Here is a 22,376-nt window from a genome sequence, read left to right as displayed (position 1 = left end):
TGTTAGGGCTCTGAACATTTTGAAATAATCATGAAACTACAATACAATTACCGGTATGTCCCTCTGAAAATATCATAACTTCTTCATACAGCAATGGCCAACTCAAGACTAAATTATTTATGTTAACCTCGACTATACTGTGGTCATACCTTGTTATCCATTAAAAAGAACTGACACGCTTCATATGAGAACACTTTGGGGAGGGGAGGGAGGCAATACAAAAAAATCCAGGGATTTATGGTCCTTTTAACTAATCAGTTTCCTTTCATAGTGGTTCTCCAATGATCAGGTTTAGCTAACACGAAGCTGTGGCCTCTTGAGAGTACAGTAATTGGTACAATATTGCATTTCAAAATTTTTGAGAAGTGAATGTTTTAGTATTTATGCAGTAGCTAGTAAACCTCAATCCTATGTCCAATTTCCCTCTGTCTTGTAATGTCTATGGGCCCAAGGATTTGCATCTGTCCTCATATGACAAATGCCCTGTATGCTAACTCTGGGACTAGATTTATTGCACATGCTGCATTTTGGGGGGGAGTAATTCATTATATTTGGCTAGAAAAAGTGACCAGTATTAAACTCATAGTCAATGATAGGTCTGACTCGTGTCAAATAAAGTGGTACAAATATATCCTTATTTATAAAGGTAAAGATACTCTGTATTAGCCAAGTCTACCATTGGCTTTAGCTGCAACAGTGGAAAGCAGGTTTTTCAATAATTACAATCGAAAGGTTGAGTACATTTTCACTTGTGTACAAAGAAATGAATGTGTTTGCCCTCAGGACAATTTTTTTTTACCTGTATTGCATATATATATGTGTGTGTCTACACACATACACAATACAGGTAAAGTAAATTACTGTCTCTAGAACGAATGCTCCTTGTCCCAGCAGTGAAAATGACGGCAACTTTAAAAATACCCGCAGACATTCTTGGGTACATCCAGGGTGTCATCATGCGAATAATAGATGACTGCGAAATAAAAATTAACGAATTATTCGGGCGTACTGTACATTCAATATAAAAAATTTTCCCAAATCATGTGCACTTGTGCTCTTCACATTTCTTTTTCATCACTCATAATGCACAGCAGATTATAATCAGTTATGCTGCCATTATAATGTTTCCTAACAAATGCAAAAGTGATGGTACTGAATCAACACTTAAACTCTGTGACCATGGTGTAGGAACCACAAAAATTATGGCTTTGAAAAAATGTGATAAATTATTAAGTGTTCAATATTTCAGCCCCAAGTTAACCCCTTCACTATGGGGATGCCACTCTTTTAATGTTTTATTTGGTTAATGCCAAATAATTTGATTCAGCAGAGAGCCCCTAAACACAAGGGGTTTATTAGCACACTACAGTGTACTCTGTACAGTACGAATATAGGTAAAAAAAGACAGAATAATACCGTTTCATTTTTTTTTCAGTGATAAACTATGTTTCATTGAAATTAAAACAGTATTTAGTAAGTAAAATACAGATACAAAGGCCGAACCAGCCTAGTGAGTGCCAGGGCACTCTTGGAGGCACCTGAAAAATACTGCACATTTATCTCAAGGCACTCACAGTTGACCCTTAATTTACACAGTACATACAGTACTATAGTTATACAAGGTATTCTTCAAAAACACTGAACAAACAGAAGCCATGTAAAAATGAACAACAAGCCAAAGTCTTGAGGCTTTTTTCAGGTATCCCCAGGTGCTTAGGTCTGTCTCAAACAATGATGCAGATTTTTGCTCAACACCTTTGAAGACCACAAATTTATTTATTCATTGTCAGGTCTGTTCGGAGAGATCAGTCAGTTGGTTTATCAGGGCTAGGGTAGTAAGAGTTACCTCACTTCAGCGAAAGGTTGACCGTAATACTGTATGATGTATGATAAACAATGAAATGGATTCATATCATATCAGTTCAGCAAGGCAGTCAACCAGGTGTATCTTTCGTGTGTTTGTGTGTGTGCATCTGTATGCCATGACATCACACCAAGGGGAGGGAGCACGGTCTGGGTGACAAGCCACTGACTCGGTTAAAGCCTCCTGCCTACCGAATCCATACAAACATTAACTTCCCACACATACACACCCATGCTCTTAAGTTTTCTTATTTTATAGCTTTATACTATTTATTTTTATTTTTTTCAAAGCCACATTAGAGTGGCGAGTCAGCAACATAGCTACAGCCCACTGCCTCCCAAGTTCGTTCGTTCATTCTCTCTCTCTCCCACTCACACACACAATTCGCTTTTCTTAGTTTATAGTTTATTGCATTTTAATTATTTCTAGGCCACCTTAGAGTATTATAATGATTTTTCCTCAACTTTTATAGCATTACTGTTGTCTTTTATTGTCGTTATGAAAAAGTGCCAGAATTAAGGTAGAGGGGCTCCATAAATGGTTGTAGAACACATCCCCATAAGATTAAGAATTCACTTTGTGATTTCAAGTCAGGCGAAGTTTTTGCAGAATGTAATCCTCGCATGAAGCAAGGGTCAGAGGAATTATGCTTACAAACATACAAAAACACCCGGAAAACACTGAACAGTTGATCAACTGTCATTTCTAAATATCTAATATCAGTCTGGCAGCCATTATCTTGGCATAAAAAAATTAAATTGTCTCTGACTCAGTGTCTGGGTCTTAACCACTTTGGCCTCAGCTCTAACTGGGCCCATATGCTGAATTAGCACTAATGACTTGGTTAAATACTACAGGTATCGTAATTCAAGTGGATTAACAATAATCTCCACTGTTCATGTTATGCCAAGCACCAAGAGGTTGAGAATACTGTTATACAGATCTCTCTCAAATGTAAATTTTTATGACAAAACCATCTCAAACAAAAAGAAAAAATCAAAGTTTTTATCCATTTTATGTAAAGTACACATAACAATATAATAGACTGGAGCGGACCTTTTCAGTTCCGAATTTCCCCTTCATTAAATATCCTAAAAATGTCATTCCTTACAGTAATATACCTTTAACTTATACTTTCTTATTATCAAAACTGTTAAACACACATTCAACATATATAATTCTATCTTCAGTACAACTTCTCTCTCACAGAACATTACAACAATGGTGAATTTCTTTCACACATTATTATTTTCAACAAAATCTATAACTAAAAATTTTATTAAAAATTTCATCATTGTACTTTACCCTAATGACCTGATACAACAGATCACACACACAACTACTAATCCTCCCCCAAAAGTAGATTTTACATTTCACACACAATTTATTCTCATTTAAGTTCTAAATTCACTCCCTCATTTTTCATATTTCTATCATCATAAACCCCAATAAATATTTGTTTTAATTTTTGAGTTGAATGCCAATTTATTTTCCAATTCTTCAACAAAATTTTCTTCCTATAATGCATTCTTAACTTCATATCTTTGAATGCTAACAACTTCTGTACATATGACTGGCAAAAATAATTTAGAGACACCTTTTCATCATTGTTGTTATAAATCGTTCTAGCTTGTTGAATGGGTAAATAGTGCCACAGGACCAAATGTGTTAGTTGAGCATTCGCATCACTGTCTCTCGCAACACTAGATGCCAGCTGGTCCAAAGTGAAGATGGGCACAGGTGGAGGGGTGCGCCTGTCTCTCGTCTGCAAGAGCTTCATATTAATAAGAAGAGTAATAAAAATAAATACTTCTATAATATACATTACAATAATCAGTATAAACCCTGATAATTATTGGTAAAACAGTAAAAAATATTTTCCATAAATTTGATTAAGATTTCCTGACATTTTCGCCCCCAGGCCCCGATGTGGGTCAGTGACCTGTGCCCGGGTGGGCTAATCCCTGTAAAAAATAATAATAATAAAATGGATAAAAACTTGGGAAAAAAATAAATAACAAAATGGGGGTAATCAGCCTCAGGTACGTAGTCATCTGAGGTCCTCATCAATGACTTAGGTGAAGGTTTCTGAGCACAGTAAAACTCCACACAGTGCAGTAGCTGCGTTCTCAGAAAATGCCAGGTCATGCAAAATAGCAACTTCTAAAGAATTAATGTATTCTCTGGGTTTCAGATTGTTCATAAAACTTGTTAAAAGTAACCTTTTGACAAGTGTTTAAGTATAGATATTCCTCACTATATGCAGTCTGTATACTGAATAGACTTTTGTATAGAAGAAATTTTTAAGTAAGTGAACACTTTTCACTATGTGCTACATATATTCATTAATACATAATTTCTCCTGTCATACAAATTTTAAACAGGTGTACCCAAACAATTTTGGACCACACCACTCTACTACAACCTATGCAGTTGCAATACATTTATCCATCAAGTTAAATGAGACTAGTGAGGTGGATATGCAATGTGGCACTGAAAGACAAAAAATCCTTTTCAGAGGTAAGAGGGTGGCTGGTATTGAGTTCTATTGGCAAAATTCTGTGTAGCAGTATGCTGAGATGGTTTGGAATTTTGGAGAATGAATCACACTAATTAGGTCAAGAGGTGTATGAGTCTAAATGTGGGGGGAGAAGAGCCAAGAATGACATGGGGAGAGGTTGTAAGAAATGACATTAAGAGTTAAGAACCCGACAAGAGGGAATGCAAAAGACTGTAGAATGGAAAGTTGCCATCAGATAATCACGGCTAATCCACACAAGCGTGGAAAATGGTTATAAAACACTTTGCCCAACCCGGTCTTCAAACAATTGTCTTTCCCTCATAAAAAAAACACCACACTCCTCCACCAGTCTTACCACAACTGCCACACAATAAATTTACTGTTATTTTTACATTAATTTACACCTAATTTAGAGATATAGAAAAGAAAGGTATCGACAGCAGTGACAATAACAATGACGACTGACCATCAGAACTCCCCAATGCTAATGGTAGAGATAACAATGAGGGACATGAGCAATGAGGAGTTTGGAGGCTTATCAACAACATGCTTTTACACCAGATTTGAGGCTATAATTGAGTCTCTTTCTGAAATTGTTGGAACAAAGCCAGCAATAAGAAATTACTCTATTTAGCTATGAAATATTATGCTTTAATAATTGCTGTATCACCTTAATATAAATGACACAAAATTATTGTAAGGATTAAGGCGCAAAATCTATTTATACTTTGCATAATTTGAACACTGAAGTGAAGGAGTTAATAATACAATTAAGTACTACAAGCACCCATTCACAATTACATCAACATAATACTGTATTACATCACAACTACAAATGGCAAGTACAATTCAACATACCAAACGTCTGTCATCTGACAGCGGTAAATCTTCATCCTCCATTGAATCCACTTCCTGTAATAGCAAGAGAATATTAGAAGCATACTCAACTCAACACTTAATGTTGTCTGGATGTTATTTATGGAAATTTTTGAGCTAGAAAGCTTAAATTTGGACACATTACTGACCAAGTGCTTTGACAATACATTTTTCACTTCATATTAATATACTGTACACTCCCTCCCAGTGCCTCTTCAGGTGATGCAGGAAGAATGGGCTGTACAATGAACATACTGTACATCACTACTTGCTTTGCTATTGTTTTTTGTTGAACACATTTTCTTATATTTTTAATTTTATATTTTGCAATATTGATGGAAGTGTAAAATATTTAATTTTTGGTGAACATAACACACATTGAACTGCATGTATGAACTAGCCATTTTGTAAAGTATTGATTGATAAACGATAAAGGTTTTACTGTATTAACCCCTTCATTGTCTCTTAAATATTTCATTTGGCTAATGCCAGATGATTCTAATCAGCACAAGAGGAAGTGAAGGGGATAAGGGGGAAAGAGAAGGCAAAGTTATGAAATAAAATGGTGGTCTGGAGGCCTTGGAAATAAAAGGAATAACCAATGCCTTTTGTAATCAGTAAATATTCTACAGTATGTATGGCATGACTCAAGTCTAGTTAACACAGAAAAAAGAGCAACACAATTACCCTCAAAGAAATTTATTTCCATATCACATATAAAAAATATCAAAAAAATAATCTAATATGAATTGCAATAAATAACTTACCTGGTAAATACTCTCATCGTGGTTTCTATGGGCACATTGGTGTCTCCAGGGGCTCCAAAATATAAATCCCAGCAAATATAGTGAAAACATACTGGTCTTTAAGTATGTACTGAAAAAAGGTTTATTGAAGCCGGTATCATTGAAGATATACTGAAAATAAAATTTGAAAAATATAAAAAAGTCTATTATTTTTCATCCCTTATACTATATATTTATTTTCTCTTAATGTTACATACAGCGTATACTTAAAAGAAAGTGTTTCAGGCTCAAGAGAAACAGATACCCTCCCATTATTTGCTGCTGATCATTCATTAATAACTTGTGCATAAGATGTGTTCTGCTACAGTGCTTCCCTTCCACAACACAATCTAAAGATTTCCATCTGCTTTACCCACATTACTTTAGTAAACCTAATACCACCCCTCAGTGGCAGGTCCATCCCCATAAACTACTCAACACCATGATCTCTGCTTCTTCCCTGTTGTCTATTCCCGTTTTATCCATTAAATACACCAGCCCATTCTTTCATCTCCTTTTTGGTCTTCCACTTTCTCTCCTACCATTTACTTCTTTTTTTTTAATCCTTGTTCCCCCGTCTTCTCAACCTGTCCACACCATCTCAAGAAACCTGGTTAGTCTCCTTTTATTTGCACATCTTATTTCTAAATTTAGTATTCCTTGTATCCTTTTTTCCAGACATTCTGCTCTCAAAGTCACTGTGGTTAGTAAAATTCTAATGGTCAGAATGTGGTAGGGAACAGACTTCATTCTCTCTCTTAATCTTTTCAACAGGTTCCTCCATGACCTCTTCCACCCCTACTCAATCTCTCCGTTACTTCCAGTCTCTCTTCAACAAACATTTAGAAAACAGTTGTGCGGTTTTTCATATTCAAGGCTGTTGAGATGTATGGTACTCAGTGTCTTCAATATAGATACTGTAATGCAAGCATGAGCTTTTCAGGCAACTCTGAATGTAGAAATGAACTGATACAGCAAGTAAACTCTGTAACTTACTATATTTTTCTCATGTTATATCAGACAAAAACTGAACATGATGTAAGACAATAATACCTCCGACAATTCTGATGAAGCCACCCAAATGACGTCGACCACCAGCAGGACAAAGATGCCAAGGGCCAGACGCCTCCCTCGACCCATCATAGACCATCACTGTTAATCATGTTAGTTGTTAGACAGTGCAGTAATAAACACTAAAGACACATAGGTTACAGTACATGACCATGTCCATTAAAAAAATAAAAAATAAATAAATAAATACTGTACAGTACTGTAAAACGACCAAATATCTATTAATAACCACCATTGAACTACAGGAGTATTTGAGGGCCTGAAACGCTGAAGAATATATACATCAAATATTAACAATTAAAGTCTTCTGAGATGTGCAGTGCACCTACAGCCCATGTCATCAATCAGTATTGCTGGTTGGGAAAAGAAGCTCCACAAGTTTTATGTACAAAAAAAAAATATAAACAGTTAAAACTATTGATATTGATGCAGTATATTTACCCAGAAAAATACAGATATAGAGTGGATAATAATAACAATACGTCACCGAAAATTGCCTAAATTCAACAAAAAATGTAGAAAAGTACACTTACTTTGAGGTGTGTATGTAGAAGGCTCCTGGATGATGATGATGATGATGATGGGAATTAGAATGGGGGTGGAGGAGAAGGGAGAAGAGAAGGCATTGGGATGGAAGAGAAGTCACCCCATGTTGCCATTTCACCCATAAAATTTTGGTGTAATTCAAGATTATTTTCTTTAAATCAACACTGCACTGCATTATATATTGTCAATATGTAAAATATATTTCAAAATGACCAATAATTGGCTTGGAAACACAGAAAAAAAGCGTTTAGTTGAAGAGAGTCTCAAGCAAGATGTTTCCTCCACTGAAAACAGAGAGAGGCTAACGCCTGTCTGGTGTGTTAACAGGCTGGATGGCACGCCAGAAACTAGTTTCTTTGCCTTCAATTATGTTCAATAATTGTAAAAATGACTAAAAAAGTTAATATTAAACTTTTAAAATTATTGAATAGTATAAACTTCTTGATATTTACTAAAATAGTAAGGCATTTAAGCCCTAAAACCGATTACTGTATTGGCGGACTAATACTACAGCTGGTGGACCGCCAAATGCAAGCGAAAACATGTTGAAGTCGGCTCGTAAAAAACTCGTTAATCGAGGGATTGCTCGTTAACCGAAGTTAAGAATCTTATGGAAGGTAAATCGTTAACCGAAATCTCGTTAACCGAGGCGATCGTTAACCGAGGGACCACTGTACTGTATTCCTATAAAAAAAATCCTCCAAAATGTCCAGTTAAAAAGAAAATAAGGTATTATTGTTTTGGTCATCCAGCAGGTTAGGTTTAGATTAGGTTGGGTGTGGTTGAAATTATGTTTTTCTGATGGTTTTTGATGTGTTTTGAAAGATTAATTTCAACTTCCAATTAGGTGGAAAACCGAAACGATAATTTTACCAAATATAAAAATATGTTTTGAAGTATCGCATACATTCACTTTAGTTTAAAGTACACTACAGCAATAATGTGCATATCTCTCACCAATATGTCAAGGGTTCGAGCCCAGACACATGTGAGAAGGGTGTAATCCAGTGTGACCCTATCAAATATCACAGGTTTCCCGACCTCCGGTTTTCTCCTGTACTTTTGCCTCACATTTTCCCTCTCCTTCACAGCCCTGCCAACTTTGAATAACCAATATTTTTGGTAATTTGTTTATTTATTTATTTTTTTGGGTTGGGGGCGGGGGGTCATATTAGCCAAAATACTAAAAAATCTAGTATTACAAGGGAAATGTAATAGAATAAAGTTTTCTATTTCTTTTCCCTCCTTCTCCCTATAAATTTCAGTATACTGTACTGTAAACAGAAATATGAAGTTCCATGTTCGGCCTAAAACGAATCTTGACTGAAGTCTCACTTACCCTAAGTGCTTGGTAAGATAATTATTTATCAGAGAGTTTCCCAAGCCTCAGTACCTGCATCACTTCCTGTTTAATGCTGCCAATTTGTACCGTCATCCTAATGCACCTGCATAAGGTAAGCCATAAGATACATTCACCAGGGTCCAGCTAGGAAACATGACACTAGGCCTAAGATAGGATAGGTTAAGTTAGTCTATTACGTGTTGACTAATAATTACTGAATGTTTCCCCTCCCCCTAAAAAAAAATGTTGGATATTGGTGTGTTTCTTCAATTGTCACCTCCATTTTCTTGGAATAATTAAACTGTCATTTTTTAATTTCCTCAAACATGATGTTTTTCCCCAAGAAAATGAAAGTCAAGCTTCGAAGAAAACACACCAATATATACACCAGAAAAATATTAGTGTGTTGAAATCGAGGTATTTTTATAGAAGTTCACACAACATTCCTGCCCCAAATCTATTATCATATTCGAAAAACACGTCTAAATTTAAGATCATTTTCTTCTATTACATTACCGTCGGAAACTTATAATAACAGAGATGGCATCTGCCAAATCTTTCTCTGTTTAATTCCATTAATCGCCGTGAAACCGAGTTAGTTGTGGATCACGCAGGCGCAATATTGACTGACGTCATCCTGTCATGACCAATGTTGTATCGATATCAGCACCACAAATTTTTTTTACCAATCACATTGCATTTTTCAAAGCAGCCTGGGTAAAAACTTGAAAATCTACTGCTTGAAAATTCAATGACCAGTGACAATGGCCGTGGTCAAGTTTGGATGTCAATCGTGCTCCTACGATTATTTTAAGTTTATTGCTGAGTTTTACAAAAAAAGACGATAAAGCAATAGAATTTCTACGTAATCAAGGTGTTCTCCCCAAGTCTGTAGAGTGCCCGCACTGTAAATTACCCTGTAAATTTAGAAGGACAAGCATCAGTGATTTTGTAATTGGCCAAGAAGGGTTGTAAAGAAGAATTCATGTCCGAAAGTAAAAATTTATCTTAATTTCTTACATTATTTCATCCATGAGTTCTGATATGATAATCATTTATTGAGGAACCCGCCAACACAGTAAATCACTCCACTGCCTGGGGCGCTTAGCGTCGATGCAGCTGTATCATCTCATGTCCAGAAAATGCCTCAAATTTCACCATATTATCGTAAGTTCTTTCTGTTTAATATACCGGGGGCTAGAGCCCCCCTCCCCCCATAAGGAAGTTAGGTAAGGTTAGGTTTGTTTGGTTAGGTCTGTTTTTCATACCAACAAATGTTAAGTAACATTTATTTTTAAAATATCTAATTTTAAACATATTTCTAAAAACTACAACAGTATTCACTACAATATAACAGTGAAAATCCGGTGTTTTCATAATTTTTCAATCAATTTCACTCATTGGTTAGTCCTATATACAGGTAATTACTTTTGATCAATTTATAGTATCACACCGGTCTTTATTTCAAAATTAAAAATAGGTTTTTCCTACGTATTTTGATGAGTTTCGAGCAAATTTGATATTCATTTCCACCGGGAATCACGTGGGTTTTTTTTACCCCCCCCCCCACACCCATAATGGAAAAAGTTGGATTTCTCTTCTAGAATAAATAACAAATTTCATTACCAACCTAACCTAACCCGTTGATCATGCCCCAGACGCTTTAAGAGTGAAGACAGAGGCCTGGAGCGATGTGTGAGCAGGGAGTCAGACCACCTTTGCCATAAGTAAACAAATTATAACGATACTTGTGACTGAGCAAAAGTAATAATCTTTAAAAACTAATATATCGGTTATCCTTAATTTCCAGTGGAAATATCATATAAGAAAAATGTCAGAATTATATAAACATTATAAGATACATATTGTTAATATGGAAATAAAGACCGGTGTGATACTAAATATTCACCTTACTTTTAATTGTCATACAATTTAATAATGAAACGGTCAATTTATTATAGTAACCAAGTTTTGATTTTTCCATAAAAAATACGTTTTTCCTATAAGGTTCTTGTTGTGATTCGTACGAATCTGACCTTCGTTTCTGGTGCTAACCGTCCTAACCAACCGAAACCTGGCCACTATTCTAAATTGACCAATGAAATAATTATAAACTCATGTGTGGTTGAATAACTACCAGGTATATACAAGTGTTTAGCTCACGGCCTCAGCTGACCCGTCAACATAAACGAGTCTGCTGGGATTTAAATTCGATCAAGTATACTATGTTTAGGATATATGAACTCACGTTACCTACTAAAAACTCCAATATTTACTAACTATAAGAAGCTCTGTCCATGGGTGGCTATAACGCAGTATTCACCTTGAACGCTACATGAAGAATTAGGAGCTACTGTTCACTAGTGCCAACACAACACACCCAATACCGTGTAGCTAGTGACTGATGAGTGTGTCCGACTCCTACTGACGACGACTTCGTCGACTGCTACAGTTACTGTTCTCACCACAATACTAATGTTGAAATCAACCATATCATCATATTTAACAATACATATACTGTTGATTATTAACCACTCAGTTATTGAGCCCCCTCTATAATAAATAATAATTCCAAAATATTTCTCTATTGAGATTTCTCTCTCTCTCTGTATGTATGTATGTATGTATGTATGTATGTATGTAGCTTTCGTCTTTATTCAAGACATCTTCAGAGGCAACTGGATTACATGGACAGAGAGAGGCTTAAATATACAGGGTGACCTTAAAAACATGAGGTCAGATCATAATGATGTCATCCACTAATCCCCACACCAACACACACGTAGAGGAGCTTAAGAAAACGGGGAGGTGACTTGACGAGTCAGGTCAGGTCAAAAATAAGGGACCCACAAAATAACTATCATACAACTATATCAAAGGTTTTTAAAGCATTTTTAACCTTGGGCCACTGACAAATAAATTTATGTAACATCAGTTTTGAACTGACCATCACTAAGGTTTATTGATTTCAATTCCTTAATCAAACTAGCTTCAACCAGAAGTCTTTCTGTGACACAAGATATATATATATATATATATATATATATATATATATATATATATATATATATATATACTGATAACCAGAAAGGAAAGAAGAAAACACGAAGTTCCCAAGCGCTTTCGTGTAATTCACATCTTCAGGGGTGAGTACTCACCCCTGAAGATGCAAGTTAAAATAAACAATATTTTCATGAATTTTCTAACTGAGTTATCATATTAAGAATATGGGATGAACTTGTATAATAAGAAATACACAAACAAATATGCCGTGAGGGCAAACTTTTTCGGAGTGAGGGTTGTAAACTCAATTCAATTTTTTCAATTTCAATTGTTTATTCCTTGATAGAGGAAGCGGGATCCTAGTGCTGTCACTAGGTACCCCTGTACAATGACACCAGAATCATCTGGCAAGTGTGAAAAGTATATACAGTATAAATATTATAAAGGGGCTTACTAAAGCCTAAGGAAGGAAGGATGTTCCTTTAACACATAATTAATATTATTTACAAAATATCTGGCCAGTATTGGGAGGATCATCGTGTCTCCGTCAGGGGGTCGTGGAGTGGTGGTCCAGCAGGCGTCACGGAAGCGTTGTGTGTGGGGACATCTTAGGAGGTAGTGAATAAGGGTGCGGCTGTCGGGTCTTCTGCATAACGCACAAGAGCGTTGCTCAGGGGATGTGGGGATACCAATCTCCCAAGCAAGTCATACCCAATGATGATACGGGCAGCAATCACGTCCCCCTTCCGCGACCCTTTCCCGTAGACGTACGAGAAGTCAGGAAGTTTACGGAGGACATCGTACCATGTGGGCGGGGAGTCCAGGGGGATGGCTGCTTCCCGAGCTTCTCTCTGTTTGCGGCGGATTTGGGTCCTAATCTGTAAGAGTGTTCGAGGAACAACGTAGTCAGGTGTGGCCTTGTTGCAGCCAGTCTTGGCAAGGTCATCTGCTGCCTCATTCCCCAAGATACCGACATGACTAGGTATCCATAGGAATATCACAGGACGGCCTTCATCCTGAAGTGTGGATGTTAACCCTCGTATTCGGAGGATGAGGTCCTTATTTTCCCCAGATCCAAATGCGATCCCGTCGAGAGCAGACCTGGAATCGCAGCAGACAAGCAAGGGGCAGAAACCATCTGCTTCTTCCTCAGCGAGAAGGGCAGCAAGGAGGGCTATTAGTTCAGCCTGAGTGGAGGATGCCCCGTCAGAAACTCTGAGAGACAGTTTGATAGGCTCAGGGGCATCAGGACGGGAGATGTAGACACCAGCCCCGGCCCTACCTGTAGCGGGGTCAACAGAACCATCAGTGTAGAGGACGACCCTACCTGGGGACCAGTGGGCGATCCTGGAGAGGTGGTATTTGCAGAGAATAACAGGGTTCACCTGGGATTTCGGGAGCGGTCCACCGAGGGCAATCACTTCAGGTTGAAAATCCAGCCAGGGAGAAGGAGACGAACCAACAGCAGGGGTGACAACAATATCAGGCAGGAGGTCGTGTTCCTGAAGGGCTCGGATGAGTGACCCTCGCCACTGTCTTCTAGATGGAGGTCGGTCTCGAACAGCAGTAGTCAAGTTGGTTTGGACATAGTTGCCCCTAGGATCCCGTAGAATGGAAACGGCAGTTTTTAGGTAAAACTCCTGGACACGATCCTGTAAGGGGGAAAGACCAAGTTCGGTATATAGAGAAGTAGAGCGTGTCCACTGAGGAGCCCCAAGGATGATACGAGCAGCTTTCCTCTGGATAACTTCGAGACGGTTGACAGCAGTCCGACTAATGTTGACGAGGGCAGGGGCGGCGTAGTCGACACAGGAACGGACAAAAGACTTGTACATGGTGAGAAGTACAGGGATGGTGGCACCAAGGGAACCCCTGCACATGGTAGGGAGGGGAGCGAGACGCCGAAAGTATATGTCTCGAAGATAGCGGACTTCAGGGATCTGACAACGTGCGCGAGTTACATACACACCCAGGTATTTTGTCTCATTAACCCAGTCCAAGGGTGTTCCTGATAAGAGAAGGGGTGGAGGTACAACACGACCGTGCCACATGGCTTTTGTTTTGGCAGTTGAAAGAAGGAAACCAAGTGAATCGCACTCTCTGGAGACCAGATCAAGGGCTTCCTGCATGCTGAGGTAGTCAGGGGCTTGGAGGAGGACATCGTCGGCATATCCTGAACCGTTCAATTCATTAATTTTATTTTCCAATCTTTCCCCCCACGACTATCTGTCTTGACTTCTCTATCCTTCATGTCTGGCTGTGCCTTGAGCCCCAGCATGCCATCCGTACTTAACAGAAAAAACGAACAAAAACAAAACAGGGATATGACCAACCGCTAAAGTAAAATATATAGCCATTTAAAATATATCTGTCAACTCTTCCCCATACTGTATTACCAGATCACCTGCCTCATATCATGCAGGTTGGTTCGGGACAAACTTCTGCTGTTGACTTTACAGTGTATAAAACATATTTCTGATCAAACAAGAAGTAGCGATATGACACATTCCCCACAGGCTCTAGATACCTTTCCTTTTTTAGCAGGTGACTCTACAATGGTTGATACACATTTTCCTATTTCAGTTTAAACTATTCCACCAACAATTAAAAATTAACAAATACATAACTCTTATTTGGAAATTTTGCACTGATAAAGAGGTTTTATCTCATACCGAAAAGGGATGTTGTTGTACAGCTGGCGCGCGGCGCTATTCGTGATAGGGTACGCGGGTGTGGGCTGTGCTTGGTAGCATGTATTGTAAGGGGACAATCAATACTTAATTCCACCTGGGGTAGCCTTCCCAACACATAACAATTACTAATAAGTGTTAACGTACCACGATCTTGTTCATTTGCACCTAATTTACATATAACTTATAATTCTGAGCATTTACCTTTTAGTGCTATAATTTTTTTCCACGAAAATTGGTAGGTGTATCAACAAAGGTGTCATATATATATATATATATATATATATATATATATATATATATATATATATATATATATATATATATATATATATATATATATATATATATATATATATATATATATATATATATATATATAGACACAGTATTAGCCCGCTTTACGAGGTTTCACTTTCCGCGATTTCTCATTTACGCGGTGCCTCGCCAGAACCGAACTTTCACTTTCCGCGGTGCATCTTCCTATATACGGGCAGAGTGTCTGGCTCGACGCTATTTTTAGATTCGACCCTCCCGCCTGCTCCCGCCTGGGCAAGTCGCGCGGTAAGGTTGCACAGTGCATGTCTCTGTTGCATTATCAGTGACGTCATATGACGTATCAGACTGTAATTGGCCATGCATCCTTACCTCCCTCCGTTGCTAGCTGTAATTGGTTTAAAGTAATAAGACGTGTCCACCTGCGGGAGGTAGGGAGGAAAGACGACACTTGACCTAACCGTGGCAGTTTCATCCCTCCAGGCCACACCGTGTATACGTGCATCCATTGTTCTGTGAAATGGCTTCCGCCGGACCACCGCCACCAGAGAGAAACCTTTCCTTACCTGGACCCAGCCGCCCTAAGCCAAAGAAAATATGACGTTCCCTAAGCTACGAAGTGAAATACCAGATAATTCAAGATTTGGAGAAAGGAACACGTCAAGCTGATCTCGTGTGCCAGCATGGAGTCAACGAATCTACGATTCGTACTATTAAGAAGGATGCAGCCAAGATCAAAGAGCACATGAGAATCACAAAGTCTGCAGGTGCCTCAATGATCAAGTATTGCCAGAACAAGGTGCTGCTAAAGGTGGAAAATTTGCTGGTGAGTTACTTGATTCGTCAGGCGCGACGCAACATGGCGGTGGACACGCGATCCGTTCAAGAGTACGCACGTGAACTGTACGCAGCAGTGTCACGTAAGATGGGAACTGCAGAGCCCAAACCCTTCAATGCTTCCTCTGGTTGGCTGCATAGGTTTAAGAGGAGGAACAATATCACCAACATCAACATTGGTGGTGAAGAAGCGAGTGCTGACCGTGTGGCGGCTAGAGATTTTCCTACGCTCTTACGTGAGGTTATGGAGGAAGGGCGGTTCACTGACGACCAGGTGTTCAACATGGACGAATCCGGCCTATTTTGGAAAAAGCTGCCTACCAAGACCTTTGTTGTCCAGTCTGCCAGCAAGGTTCGGGGTCGGAAGTTGCAGAAGGAGCGCATCACCGTCCTCTTTACCACCAATGCCTCCGGTACCTGTAAACCAAAGTTATCGGTGATTCACACAGCCCGCAAGCCGCACGCCTACAAGAATATGGACATGAACAAGCTTAATGTCCACTGGCTAACCGCACGTAAGGCGTGGATGTTCTCTGCTCTGTCCCTCTCCTGGTTTGACGACTGTTTCGTTCCAGACGTCAAGAAATTCTGCGAGCAACAGAATGTTCCATTCAACATTTTGTTGCTCCTTGACAACGCACCAGGACACTCGCCCCTACTTATGGATCGTCACCCCAACGTAAAAGTGGTCTTCCTTCCTCCCAACACTACGTCATTAATCCAGCCCATGTACCAGGAGTTGATCTGCAATGTTAAAGCTGCATACTCGGCAAAGAAATTCAAGCTCCTGAACGACTCTACCAACACCAAGGAGGAGTTGCGTAAGCTGGGCGACACCGACAGCGAGAGTAAAAGCGATGAGGACAAGGAACAAGAGGTGGTGACTCAAGAAGTTCTCGTCAAACAGTTTTGGAAGAAATTTAAAGTCAAACAAGCTGTAGATTTCTTGGTGGAGGCATGGGATCAGCTGTCTATTGCTACGATTCGTCACGCATGGAGGCATGTGTTGCATGGCATACCAGGTGAGAGGAGGAGTCAACCTGTGACTGGTGAGGTTCAGACTGTTGCAGTAGCAGTGGACCTTGCCAGAGAAGCTGCGCACAGTATTACAGCTGAAGGCTTCTCCGAGACCACCAACGAAGACATCCCGGAGGTGATCAGAGATCCTGAAATGACTGCCGACGAGATGTTGGAAGATGACCGCTATGAAGTCTTCCATACCCGGCTGGTGCAGGCTATGGAGCCGTACATCAAGGTGTATCAAGACAACATCAACACTAGCCGTCAAAAAAACATTACCGAGTTCTTCGCCCGCAACCCACCACAGCCAGCCAGAGCCAGTGATAGTGATAATGAAGGTGACTCTGAGGGATTTGTCAGGGAAGCCCTGACAACTGTAACTGATAGTGATGGTGATGCACCTAGTAATGGTGATTCACCTGAGGGCCAGTAATCTGCCCTCTGCCTCGGAACCAGCCTCCATCCCCGTATGCCGACCCATCTCTTCTTCTAAAGTAAGTGTTACACCTAACTTTTAGTTTTCCTAACCTAACCTTTATTTTTCCTAACTTAACCTATAATTTTCCTAACCTAACCTCTTCTATATAACTTGTTTGTGCATACCATCATAAAGTTAAGATAAAATTTTTACTGCAACATAGTTGTGTGTCGTCAAAAAGTGGAGTTTGGGGGTCGGGCCAGTCTCTATTGGAATTAATCCCATATGTTCTGTTGTTCCATTTACGCGGATTTCACTTAACGCGGTACCCTGTGGGTTCAATTGGCCGCGTAAATCGGGGTACAACTGAGTATATATATATATATATATATATATATATATATATATATATATATATATATATATATATATATATATATATATATATATATATATATTGATCTAGTAGTAGTCAAATATGCTTATCCTTTCGATATTTGTCACATATCTATAGCTCTTACGAGTGGAAATACATACCTACTTTTGAAAAAGTACTGTTTTTAAGTGCTTTGAGGTGCACCTGTTATCAAAGTCTTTCTACAATATTGATAAGTCATAAAATGTAAGCTGATCTGAAGGAGAGATTAATTATATGAGGATATATTCGGTTTTGTAATATGTATTATTAATGCAAAATAAAGTTGATTGCTTGATTGATATAGGTCTATAGTAACATACGTATAGAGCTTACTATAACTTCATGTGTAAAGTGTGATGTGGTGGAGTGGATGAAGAGGAATACACTAAGGCGGTATGGACATGTGCCGAGGATGCGTGAAGACAGGCTGACAAAAAAAGTTTGTGATAGCAAGAGAGAGAGGGGAATGTTGGGAGGGGTCGACCAATTGCCACCTGGGAGAAAAGAGTTAGAGTTTGTTGAAGAGAGAGTGGGAAGGGGAGAAAAAGTGTTTGAGAAAGCAAGCGAGGTGTGCAAGGATAAAATGGCCTGGAGACATTTCTGCCATGGCCACCCCCCGTTGGGGAGTTCCCAGGAGGGAACAGGCGTCGGCGATATTGATTAATTGATCAAAACAGATATGCCGGAGCAGCACTCCAGTGAGCTCCAGCAGCACTGCACCCCTGATTATACATCATCTTTTTTTAATGAGGATTAGCCCACCCAGACATGGTTCAATGACCCACATTGGTGCCTGAGGAGGAGAGGGGGGAGAAATAAAAAAAAATTATATTAATAACAACAGTAATAATAAAATAAAAATTATAATAAAAATATAAAAATTATATTAAAAATAAAATAATAATAATAGTACTGTAGTAAAGAACCATAAAAACAAAAACAAAATGATCAAGAGCAAGAAACGATATGCAGTATTTACGTTGTATTGTCAAAGTAAGACACACAATTGAGACCCTGCAATTGTGTGTAAATGAGGCAGAAAGGCAGATTAGTAACCTGGGACTTGGTCACAATTTTTTTGATGCCATATGGCAACAGGGTCTACCATGAGACAACACATTATGCTTCCAATATCTTCCCAGGCAGTAGTGCCTCCCTGTTTGATAGCTGCCTACTACAGTACTGTACCTACTAAATAGAATACATTAGTTATGTCTATTTATCTAAAATGTATTGGTATTCACCATGTTGTAATTCACTTGAAAGATCACTAAATTGTATATTCATTGAAGTACAGTATTATATATTTATTTCAAAGGAATATTCACCAGCAGAGTTTTGAAACCTCCATAATTGTGTGTTGACAGATCTTCATGCCCCCATATTCATTGAGCATAGTCAGTACCAGTGCAAAATTTGATTTTGAATACACTACCACTGGAAAGGTTTCCAAAACAAAGTATAGGTGTCTACAATACCAATGATTCAAAACAAACCTATGCTGGATGCTGTCTCACCTTTATCCAACCAAAGTACTTGAAGTTGGTTTTGGAATGTCCCCTGCTCAACCAAGTTACAAGAGATTTTGTGCACAAATGTCAGTGTAATATACCAGTAACAGCAAGCCTTCCACTGTACAGTATAAAAATTGAATAATGTTGTTTAAACTTTCATTTATTGGTGATGGAACATTTGTGTGATATACATGTCCACAGTGAGGTATACAGTGTCATGATACTGCCAGCTGCTCTCATATACACCGTACAGTATACCCTTACTCTCTTAATTTGTCTTTTATATCTGTATTATTGTGCACTATTTTCTTTATTCATAAGGTTCACTGGTAATTTCATAAGATTCTGTTAAACCAAAAAAATTAACCCCTTAAGCTGAATAAAATTGTCTGGCTCTGGCAAAATTAAATATTTTAAGTGGCCTTCCCATAATGAAGAGATTAGTGGAGATAGTCTACGTACTAACCCCTTGTGTGAAGGTTCCTCTCTGTGCTGAATAAAATCATCTGGTGCTAGCCAAATAAAATATTTTAAGTGGCATCCATGTAGTGAAGGAGTTGAAGGCTGAATATATATGCACAGTACAGTACTGTAAGTCCTCGCTTAAAGTCGTGGTTCCGTTCCTGAAAACCATGACGTTAACGGAATCAATTTTCCCCAGAAGAAATAGATAAAATACGGGAGTTATGTTCCCCAGCCTCCCTTTACCCCACAAAATACATTACGCATATATAAATTCAATGAAATTTTTATAGAAAATAGTATTTTTGTTCAATCCATAATGCGACGTCTAGCTTTATACCTAGGTAAGTAAATGCCTAGCATTAACTCGCCAGGCCAACATACAGGCAATTAAAACATCTAATAATTACTTAAATACGTAATATTAGGACACGTCGCTACCTGGCATTTAATTGCAATTCTCAAAACCCCCTCCATCACATGCACTGCCACCGTCATCTCTTGCCTTGAGCGAGCAGTAAACAAAAGTCAACTCTCGAGGGGTGGAGTTGGGTGGGTTGTCGACGTCGCATTCTGGACTATATCACAAAAACTTTTTTAGAAAAAAACAGCATTTTGTTCAATCCAGAATGCGACGCCTAGCTTTGAATACACGAGCAGGAGGTGGAGAGGGAGGTGACTTTGTGTATAAGGCTCCGCTAGCTTAGGTCCAGAATATGATTATAAACTATTTGGAATATTTTCCAATATTAGGAACATTTACCGGAAGGTAAAATGTTAATTTACATATCCCAATTAGGATACTCACTTTATTCTGATGAGGAAGAAGGTCCTGGTTGCGGAGATTGACTAGGTGGGGGAGAGGACCACTTTACCCCATAAAATACATTAAGCATATATGAAGTCAATGAAATTTTTATAGAAAATAGTTTATATTATACATCCAAAAAGGTAAATAAACTATTTCATTTTGTATTGTTCTCACTGATTGGCGTATATGAAGCAAGTGTGTGGTGGGGAGTGGAGAGGAAGAGGGTGGGAGAGGAGGAGGGTGGCGAGTCACTGAGAGCCGGAGGGTGGTTCCTCATCCCGCTGACTGGGTGATGCGCCGTACAAAGTAGTCCATGACGTTATACTGAATTGGCGGGACGTTTTCCGAATCATGGGTATCTAAAGAGTATCGACGTTATAACGAAACAACATTGTCGATTGCAACGTTAAACGTGGACTTACTGTATATGAAACACATTTACTGTATTTCTTAGTTTTAACTTCTCCCATAATGTCAAATAAAAGCTAATAGGTATTGGTAACTTTATTTTTTCTTTGAATAATATTTGTATTACAATCTAAACAGAAATGTGATAAAATTCATACGAATGCAAATCTATTAAATCTACATAAACTGTCTAAAGTCTATAGTTACAAAACTCCATTTTGCGAATGATTCAAGTATGATACAAAAGAAACTTGATATTAAAATGAATATTACATTCTTATATTCTTTGCATATCATTATACACATGCCTCCACACTATCTCACGACAAAGATTTATACCTAACCGCCTCCTAACGGGACGAAGAGGATTGTCATAAGCCCAGATTGCACACACTTAATTGTGTACATATGCTTTAATATAGTTATGACAAACACTTAGAAACGCAAGTGAAAATAGATTGAAAATAAAACACCAAAATCTTCTTCAAAATATCGCATCAAAGAAAACGTAAATATTGACACGGGAACACAACCGCCCAGCTTGACCATAACAGTACTAGTAATTCAGTAGTAGAGGTTGATAAGATTTGTATAAAATGTAACTATGAAGAAAAAAAACCCTGTGCAATTAATAGAAGACCTTCAACTCTGATTAAGTGTTGTGGGGTAATGGATGTTTGGTTCACACTCAGGATGGGATGGAGAAAGGAAACTCACAATGTGCTCTCATGTATACATGTTGTATTGGATGTACAATGCAGCTTGGTGCTGGGAAGTGGCAGCGTGGTTACAAGCGTGATGTAGAGAGAGCTGGTTGGTGAGGATGCTCAGAGGAGGACCAGCTTGTGGGTCGCCATGCTCGCCGGCGGGAGCGAGGACCGCCAGGCAGGCGGAGGAGGAGGTGTTGCTGGCTGGTTGGTGTAGGTAGAAAGAGACAGGTCACCACGAGGTCAGGTCTTAAATAGCGGGGGTAGGCGTGGCTTAGTAGTTGACCCCCGCTCCGCGATGTATGGCGGCGCTCGTTGACCTAGACCACGAGTCACACACTGTGGAATTCGTGGGGTCGGCTACGCAGCGACAAACAGCGTTTGTAGGGGAGAAATCCACTACAGTGTCCCGGTCAACTACAGGTAGAGGCCGTGACAAAGTATCTCTGTTTTTAACACAGTAATGAAGCGGTCTTTACTTTGTCAAATATTAGTTTGTTGTGACGTCCTTTTTGTTGGTATGTGTTACTGATTTTATCAGTATTTGTTGTTGTACTTATAAAGCAATTGGATTTTTTATGAATGTACTAAATGATTATTATGGCAGGTATGGATTTATTTGTTTTTAAAATAAAGTTTTCATTTAATTTACAGTTTTAATTTTCTGCAGCGTGTATATTATTCTCATTTGTCATCCTGGAATAAACTTACACAAAATTTAAGTATACCTGGGTGGGTCTGCTCAACACTAGTTCCAGAAATTAAATAGTTACCTTATTTATGATACGTTTTCTGTAATTGTTACAC

The 22,376-nt window shown here is 38.6% G+C and overlaps 1 protein-coding gene across 6 annotated transcripts; it reads right to left on the bottom strand.

Moving 5' to 3' along the window:
- Nucleotides 1-2,865: 2,865 nt before the first annotated feature.
- Nucleotides 2,866-20,786, bottom strand: LOC121875417. Of its 6 annotated transcripts, XM_042379969.1 has the most exons (6): nucleotides 20,629-20,785; nucleotides 19,644-19,804; nucleotides 7,100-7,198; nucleotides 6,029-6,178; nucleotides 5,244-5,297; nucleotides 2,866-3,638 (listed from the first exon to the last, which is right to left on the bottom strand). In XM_042379969.1, exons 3-6 carry the CDS (start codon nucleotides 7,187-7,189, stop codon nucleotides 3,255-3,257), a joined length of 678 nt encoding a protein of 225 aa, XP_042235903.1. In that variant the 5' UTR covers nucleotides 7,190-7,198; nucleotides 19,644-19,804; nucleotides 20,629-20,785; the 3' UTR covers nucleotides 2,866-3,254. The 6 variants fall into 6 exon arrangements, with proteins under 6 accessions (XP_042235903.1, XP_042235904.1, XP_042235902.1 ...); XM_042379970.1 differs by lacking the exon at nucleotides 19,644-19,804 and having other exon boundaries at nucleotides 20,629-20,786; XM_042379968.1 differs by lacking the exons at nucleotides 19,644-19,804; nucleotides 20,629-20,785 and adding an exon at nucleotides 11,329-11,480.
- Nucleotides 20,787-22,376: the final 1,590 nt, after the last annotated feature.

Source organism: Homarus americanus, unplaced genomic scaffold, assembly GCF_018991925.1.
Source record: "Homarus americanus isolate GMGI-L3 unplaced genomic scaffold, GMGI_Hamer_2.0 scaffold57576, whole genome shotgun sequence".
Classification (NCBI taxonomy): domain Eukaryota; kingdom Metazoa; phylum Arthropoda; class Malacostraca; order Decapoda; family Nephropidae; genus Homarus; species Homarus americanus.
This window is presented reverse-complemented; position numbering and strand designations above follow the sequence as displayed.